The sequence below is a fragment of the Haliotis cracherodii genome, unplaced genomic scaffold (assembly GCF_022045235.1).
Source record: "Haliotis cracherodii isolate W230 unplaced genomic scaffold, xgHalCrac1.p SCAF_14, whole genome shotgun sequence".
Classification (NCBI taxonomy): Eukaryota; Metazoa; Mollusca; class Gastropoda; order Lepetellida; family Haliotidae; genus Haliotis; species Haliotis cracherodii.
Window position 1 is genome coordinate 22844356 of NW_027266269.1, and position 8681 is coordinate 22853036.

The 8681-nt window shown below is 42.4% G+C and overlaps 1 protein-coding gene across 2 annotated transcripts in view; it reads left to right on the forward strand.

Annotated features, from left to right (window-relative positions):
* LOC139461106 (probable methyltransferase-like protein 24) overlaps positions 1 to 8456 on the forward strand; it is a 39717-nt gene extending 31261 nt beyond the window's left edge. The window contains exons 7-11 of one of the 2 annotated variants that reach the window (XM_071242637.1): positions 830 to 897; positions 1866 to 1994; positions 3105 to 3179; positions 3847 to 3982; positions 7971 to 8456. In XM_071242637.1, the coding sequence (XP_071098738.1) occupies positions 830 to 897; positions 1866 to 1994; positions 3105 to 3179; positions 3847 to 3982; positions 7971 to 8267 (705 nt within the window). In that variant the 3' untranslated portion in view covers positions 8268 to 8456. The remainder of the gene's footprint in view (positions 1 to 829; positions 898 to 1865; positions 1995 to 3104; positions 3180 to 3846; positions 3983 to 7970) is intronic. The other variant, XM_071242636.1, reaches the window with a different exon arrangement.
* The last annotated feature ends 225 nt before the right edge of the window (positions 8457 to 8681 follow it).

The following is an 8681-nucleotide window of genomic DNA, read 5'->3' on the forward strand; positions in this document are numbered from 1 at the left end:
TTGTATTATATATCGACAGGGACAACATACTTAGGAGCCCAGAATACACGATTAAATTTTTTTTAAAGCAACAACAAAATCATTGGAAACCAATGAAATGGACAGTTGAAAATATTCTTGATTTGTTTGTGTGTTTGTTAGTTGTTTACATCTTCCCGAGGCAAGAGAGTTAACTGACTTTAAAAGTCCAGTTTCCACCCTTGCCGAACTAGGCTGGAATTCCTGGGCCCGATCGTAGCGCCACCAGTGGCTATTACGAGTTCCCTCTATGCCTCTCCTATGGACCAATCAGATTCAACCTCTCGTATCACTTGCATTTGCTTCAAACAAAACGGTGGCGCCCACTCGAGACGATCTGATCGATAATCAAGATCTATATTGTGACAAAACGGGTCTTACATCGCGAAGTGCATCAAATCACGTGAGCACCTTGATTAAAAACATGAAAAGATTTAGAAAATATCTGCTGACAACGAGCTAGCGCTGCACATGCTTTGCAAATCCTGCTGTCGACCGAAATCTGCATGACACATTACAAACCGGATTTCGATTTCGGTGCGTGATTTTGATTGGACTATGCATAGACTCGTTAGTCCAGCCAAAATCTAACTCCATAACACGAGCCTAGTTCGGCAAGAAGGGAAACTGGACTTTTATAGTCAGTTAACTCACTTGCCTCGGGAAGATGGTTGTTTAACGCCACACTCAGTAATATTTCGACTTGACAGCACAGAACTAACATCATGAACATCGATCCACGGAATACGACGACATTCTTAAACATTATCACTTGGTATCATACATCATTACACATATTTCCATGATTTAGGTTCTTCTACCGGAGAAAGGTGTAATAGAGAAAATGACGGTCAGTGAAGCATCCAAAACGTACCACAGGTAGGTATTTTAGGTGGATATATCAACAGAAATGAACATATTGTCATGAGTTAAAAAATGCCGTAAAAGGCGACTATGCTTGTCGTAAAAGGCGACTAACTGGATCGGGTGGTCAGGCTCGCTGACTTGGTTGAAGCATGTCATCGATCCAAATTGCCCGGATCGAAGCTCATGATATTCATCACTTGATTGTCTGGTCCAGACTCGATTATTTACAGACCGCCGTCATATAGCTGGAATATTGCTGAGTGCGGCGTTAAACAACCAACCAACCAACCAAAATATGTAGATGTTAATACCAGTGAGGGCTGTATACTACTGTACCAATAATACTATAGCCAAAATTCGCTGTGCAGAGTTGGGTCCCTTAGACGTGAAAGGATATGTTGATCTTGGGTTCGAATCCCAGATTCGTACTGATAATCCTCTTTAGCTCCACAGTACCATGCCAGTGTGTATGACATAGTGTTGCGGCAACTGTAATGCAACATCACAATAACTTACAGAGGAGTGTCCTTCAATCTCCAAACAGTGGTCTAACATAAATCATTGCTGGAAATCATCGCGTTTTTTATTATTACATTGAAACTTACCGTGTAGTTTCAGAAGCTTACTTTGAGGTACAAGCGACGACCGTGGAACCATTTGATGCCAATAAGTACAATGATTTTATAAGGGCTTCAACAAATATCCTGATTATATCGCTCATAGGTGCAGTTTGTGTTAATCAGGCTCAATAAAAGCGTAGGTGGCGAAATATTGTAGGTATTAATAAATACAATAGTTCTTTGCCCAGCACTATTCCAGTTATATAATGTCGGCCTGTAAATAATCTGGACAAGACAATCAAGGGCTCAAAACTGGAAGCAGCGATCCACGTCGTCCGGGTCCGGCGTGACTACCCGTTCCATTTGGTCGCATTCAGTCAATCATCGAGCATTATTTGTGTAACTCTACTTGTTATTCAGTTACCTTGACAACGTTGATATGTTGTGCAAGCGGAAGCTGCGCATGGGCAAACTCGGAGACGGAGGCTGGGAGATATGTGATGACCCAGAATACCGACCAGTAAAGCCTTGCATTGTGTACTCCTTTGGGTGAGTATTCGACTGACTGGAATAAATATTTGTCTTAGATACAGAAACAAACACTGATTACAATGGTATAGCCCATGCATGAAACCAACGACACACTTTGAATCGCAATGTAGGGCACTAACCATTTTCCCGAGGCAAGTGAGTTAACTGACTATAAAAGTCCGGTTTCCACCCTTGCCGAACTAGGCTCGTATTATGGCTGGACTAACGAGTTTATGCATAGTCCAATCCAAATCGCGCACCGAAATCGAAATCCGGTTCGTAAAGTGTCATGCAGAATTCGGTCGACTGCAGGATTTGCAAAGCATGTACACCGCCAACTTATCAACAGATATTTTCTAAATCTTTTCATGTTTTTAATCAAGGTGCTCACGTGATTTGATGCGCTTTGCGATGTAAGACTCGTTTTATCACAATATAGATCTTGATTATCGATCAGATCGTCTTGAGTGGGCGCCACCGTTTTGTTTGAAGCAAATGCAAGTGATACGAGAGGTTGAATCTGATTGGTCCATAGGAGAGGCATAGAAAGGACATGACTCGTAATAGTCACTGGTGGCGCTACGATCGAGCCCAGGAATTCCAGCCTAGTTCGGCAAGGGTGGAAACTGGACTTTGAGAGTCAGTTAACTCTCTTGCCACGGGAAGATGGGCACTAACGTGTCCTTTTCAAATGTCAAAAGATGTTTATTTACAGAACGCGGACCCTTTAAAGATAATCTCAGAAAATTCAGATCTGTTACTCCGATACGACACCTTTCCACAGGAGGTCGCGCAAGGGTAACATGGCCAGCAGCCAATCAACGTCCAGGCGTCTAAATTCTCCACTGAATGAAGGAATCATTCGGGCGCATATGTCCTTAAACGAACAGTTGATCACGTAATTGTATGTAATTGAATTATTGTGTTTATCGTATTTTGAAAGGCCAATGGCGCATGCATCCTTCATTTTGATTGAGCTATAGTATCGGAATAGCTAATGCTTTAAACTGTTGTGCACAGCCGTGCATGTATACCAACGCTGTATTGTACCATACTGGTTGCACGATAAGACACGCATATTTTAAAAACGTTTCACAGCGAAGTAATATTGTTGTTGTTTTACTACAGAATCAACGACGATTTTTCTTTTGACGATGAAACGGCCAAAAACTATGAGTGTGACGTCTTTTCCTTTGATCCGAGGTTTGTACAGGCGCTTGTTCAAGCCTACTTATATGTTATGCACTGGTTTGTTTGTTGTTTAACACCACACTCCGCAATATTCCAGCAATGTCGGTGGCTTTTTTATTAATTGAGCCTTGAGAAACCAATGATTGACATTGAGCAACGTCACCCGCCGTAGAGGTACAATGACATGCATACAACCAAATGACCGAAGCTGACCAGTCGGTCCATTAAGTCGGCTCTTCAGACTAGCATATGCTTCTGAGGACCAGTTCTAACCGGAATCCCCAAGGGGTAAGAAAACTTAACGAAGACTGTCTGACAAGAACCGATGTTTGTCCGAATGCATTGGATAAAGGGAAGTAACTCGGTTCGTTATGTTTTTTTTCACTCAATACAGGTGTTTTGCTAAGGCAGTGAAACTGCGGACATACATTTTGAACCTTTATGCATCAATGGAGGTAAGATAAATTCGTTGTCGAACGATACCTCGAGGCGGGTGTTTGGTGCGACAACTCATAATTTACCCATTGAGGTCGGTAGGCAATTGTATTGTGAATAAAATACCTGATGTGAGATAACATCTTTTTGAATAGATCACCATGGACAATATTGCCACTGAATCTGATGTCCACGTCTCTGTCTGCTCCTGTAATATACTGATGACACACTATTCATATTTCAGTATGAAACAGAAAAGTTACCAGAGGTCACCACGGGTGCGGTTTTTAAGTTTAGGTATTGACGGAAAGGACTCCAAGAGAGGTTCCTGGGATCTTCATACATTGACCAGTTTCAAGAAAATGTTGAACCACACGGGGGTCAGTCATACAGACATATTTTGACATTTTACATAATTGATTAGGAACTTCCACAAACTTACTAATAACATTTCTTTTATTAATGTCTCTACTCTGGTCAATGTTCGGGCGAAATAAGGACGTGTAAGGACGAGAAATTTATAACATTACTCAGATTTTTGTACGGGTGTTATACTCTAATTGATCATATGTTCCAAAGACACTTGTCACTCCTTTGATACTGTGTGCGCTTTTCTACATGTATGTCATTATGCTTGTGAATAGTAGTATTTCGTTTTGTGATCAATGTTATACTTGTAATGCTTATGTTGAGTGTCGTTGAGGATAAATGCACCCCTGTGGTGTGTGTGTGTGTGTGTGTGTGTGTGTGTGTGTGTGTGTGTTTGTGTGTGTGTATAATCTACGTATGGTGTATGTGTACGTGTGTGCGTGGGGGGGGGGGGGGGGGGGGGGGGGTGGTGTGGGGGGGGGGGGGGGGGGGGGTGTGCGTGTGTATGGTATGTGTGTGTGAGTGCGTATGTTTCTGTGTGTGTGCGTGTGTGCGTGTGTGCGTGGTAGGGTGTGGGGTGGGTGTGTGGGTACCTACGTGTTTGTGTATGATAGTGAGCATGACTTTATAAGTAATTTGGCGTGTGTGTGTGCGTGTTCATAACCCAACCTTAATTTTAAACATTGTGTTAGTATATGTCTTATTTTACCTTACCCAGATCATGACGTTATAATTTGCTTTTATGTCTAAGTGCCTCGTAGACCATACCTGGTCGTATGTTATATTTCACTGTTCGTGTACGTGTTTTAGTATGAAGTGTATATAACATGTGACACTATAATAAACATTATTCTCTCTCTCTCTCTCTCTCTCTCTCTCTCTCTCTCTCTCTCTCTCTCTCTCTCTCTCTTTGTAACTTAAATGATCACCAATGAAAGATGAGTGAGTGAGTGAGTATGGTTTTACGCCGCACGGCGGGGGACACCAGAAATGGGCTTCACACATTTTACCCATGTCGGGAATCGAACCCGGGTCTTCGGCGTGACGAGCGAACGCTTTAACCACTGGGCTACCCCACCACCCCCAATGAAAGATGAAGGTGTCATCCAAATTTTATGCATAGCATGATCCGTTGTTGGTGTTTTTGTTTGTTTGTTTGTTTTTAATTGTTGGATAGAAATTATCTTGAAGTAAACACCATTTAACCACGTATTTACATGGACGTGTTATCCCAAAGTACTTTCTGATGAGCAGAGATAGGCCAGAGACAATGGACTCTTTGTAGACTCTTCGCTCATCTTTGCAATTCTCCGCCAGTCGTGTCATACAAAATGACGCTAAAAGATGGCACATGTTGTTACCATTCGTGACCAACTCGTGTTATTCCGAGACAAGACGAATAGCATATATACTGAACAGCATTGAAAACACACCACCATGAAAACTGATGTATTTTTATCCGGGCTTAAGTCATATGAAAATATATAAGTGAATGAGTAATATACGACGTTCTGGACGAAGAATGAAGAAGAACAGCTCTTCAAAACACATTCCTAATTTTTTTTGTGAGCGACATCGCCAAAACGCAACAAATTGCCTGCACATCATGGAAAACGTGTTTTATTTACGGGAAGCATGCAGAATAGGGCTAAAAAAAGACAGACTTTTAAAAGCCACATCACTTGTTGCTGCAGACGTAAAGGGTACTGACACAAGAAATGCCAAGATTAACAGCAGAGGAACGTGAACGTGCCTTGGGCATGTTTCAAGTTGGTACGTCAAGTAGAGTCGTTGCACAACGGTTTCAATGCCATCATTCAACAGTCCTAAAGCTACTGATCAGATACCAGCAGACAAGAACCACCAGAGATCGACCACGTCCGGGTCAACGTCTTGTAACTGCACCACGTCAGGATCGCCATATTGTTCGTCGGCATCTTCGTGATCGTACACTTCCGGCTACCAGGACTGCAGCAACCGTACAAGGCCGACGGGATTTGATCAGCGCATACACCGTACGTCGACGTCTCCGCTCAGCAGGGCTACGTGCTCGACGTCCATATGTTGAACCCATACTCACTGATCGACATCCAAATGAACGTCTGCGTTGGGCCGAAAGGCATCGTCACTGGAGATTGCGGCGGTGGCACGGTGTGCTGTTCTCTGATGAGTCCCGTTTTCATTTACGGAATGCTGACGGTCGACTGCGAGTGTGGCGTCGACGTGGAGAACGTTACCACAATGACTGCGTTGTACAGACAGATCGATTGGGGGGAGGGAGTTTCATGGCGTGGGGCGGCATCAGTCATAACCATCGAACAGAGCTCTATGTTTGTTGTGGAAGAGTTAATGCCCTTTACTACAGGAATAACATATTGGCAAATCACGTCATCCTATTCTTTCATCAGCACCAGGATATGCACACCTTCCAGCAAGATAATGCAAGAGCGCACACAGCATGTGTTTCAACACAGCACCTAGCGAACAATAATGTGCCGCTACTTCCATGGCCAGCCCTGTCACCCGATCTATCGCCAATTGAACATCTATGGGATTACCTGGGTCAACGCCTCGCACGTCGTCCGCAAGTACAGAACCTGAGAGAACTTGAAGATACACTACGTCAAGGGTGGAATGCCCCAGAACACTATTCGCAGACTTATTCGATCGATGAGAAGACGTTGCATGGCCTGTGTTGCTGCCAATGGCGGACATACCAGATATTGACTTTTCATTTTAACCCTATGTGTCTTCCTTACACTGATGACGTAAATGTAATTACTGTGTGGTATTCCTGTTTCCTTTGTCGTCTTTCTTAATAATCCGTCTATGTCTGTTCTAATTAAAATCGGTCATTGCTCAAGTTGTTTTTGTAATATTACAAGATTTATTGCTGGTGCGTTTTCAATGCTGTTCAGTATATTTCAGATGCAATTTAAAGCACATCGGGACATGCTGAATTATACAGTATGATTGAACATATCTAGCTGTGTCTTGGATATATTTTTAGATGCAAAACACATGTAGAATCAAAAACTATTTCTGAGGAATACTTTGACGAAGAACTTGAAATCATACGCGCATTCTGATTGGTTTGTCAAATTTTTGCACATAACATTCATCGATAGGGGGACGAGTCTTCTTGCAGGTTACGGAAAGGGGCGAGTGGTGACGAATGGTGTTGTTACCCTTCATGGCGCTCGGCATTAAGGGCAAGCTCCTTCCCAGCGCGTGACACCTTCGTTACACTCTCGGTAACATCGCTGCCACCAGTGTGGGCGCGGCCATTTCAAGAATCTTGAAATTTGCCCTCCAACCCCATATGTAGTAACGTTTATACTTTTTTTTATGTCTCTGGGAATGCCATCATATTTCAATTTGAAAAGGTTTACGACTGACCATGTTTTCCAGATGAATTCACTTTGTTGTTTTGATAATCAGATTGGTTCGAGATTGCAGACTAACGGAAAATCAACCAACTTCTCCCTTACATTCTTACTATATCAATAACACGATAGTTTTAATGAAACAGAAATTCAAATTGACAAACGAAGAAAGTAATTTAGCAGCGATAAGTGTATTCGGCGTCACGACAGTCGTCACTTGTTTGTAAACATAACGGTCATTCGGATGCGAGTTCAACTCCAAGCATGGTTGTGGCCACCTATTCACAGTGGGGAGTTTTGACTGGTGGCAGCGATAGTAAAGAGAGCTCCGGGATCGTACTATCGCTGTGAGGAGCTTGCATTAAGGGCTAAGTCAATGGCTGATCGGCTCGGAGTCAGTATAATGTGTCTGAGTGGGATATCCACGTAAAACGGTGACCTGGTATCTCATTGGGTTAGCACAATAAAACAGCATACGTCAGCAACACATACAGATACATGCATGTCGCTATAAGTGAACACGACATTAAACTATTTCATATAATTTCAAACAAAAATGTTAGTAAATGTGTAAGGATAATTTGTGATACAGTAAGATCCTTTTGTTTTCCAGAGATTCATTGATGTTCTTAAGATGGACGTTGAAATGGCAGAATGGCCAGCTCTGGCCAACATGATCTCATCAGGCGAACTGTCTAAAGTCCGGCAGTTTCTTGTGGAGTACCACGGACCCACTGACCTTAAGAATGACTGCCGCGATAAACTGAACATTTTGAAAGACATCTATGATAAAGGATTTAGGAAATTTTATGTCCACAAAAATCATCATTGTGGATTTAACCATCAGTTATTTCCTGTCACAAGGACGGGCTGCTATGAGATCCATTATGTGAATATCAACATACAGTAAATGCCATATTTGATAATTTTCAGACCAACATTTCAAAGTCCGCCGCCACTGCAAAATTTCCGGATCGCCGTCATATAGCTGTGTGCAGCGTGAACAACCAACCATCAAACAAATTAAAATTTAAACCCTCTCTTCTTTGTTCCATGTATTGCGCTAAGCCGATACCTTCAGATCAGTATTATAAGGGTAACGCTATTTTTCAGGGCATTATCATTTGCAGAAGCCCGAGGTTTTCCATTAACTGCCCGACGAAGGAGGGCAGTTGAAAAGACCGAGGGCTTCTGCAAATGATAATGCCCTGAAAAAGAGCGTTACCGTTATTATTGCTAAAATGGATGGAATTTGTTATTAAGTAAAAAGAAACAACAACATCGGTTTTGAAACATTTACTGAAATTAACACGAATGTCACTGA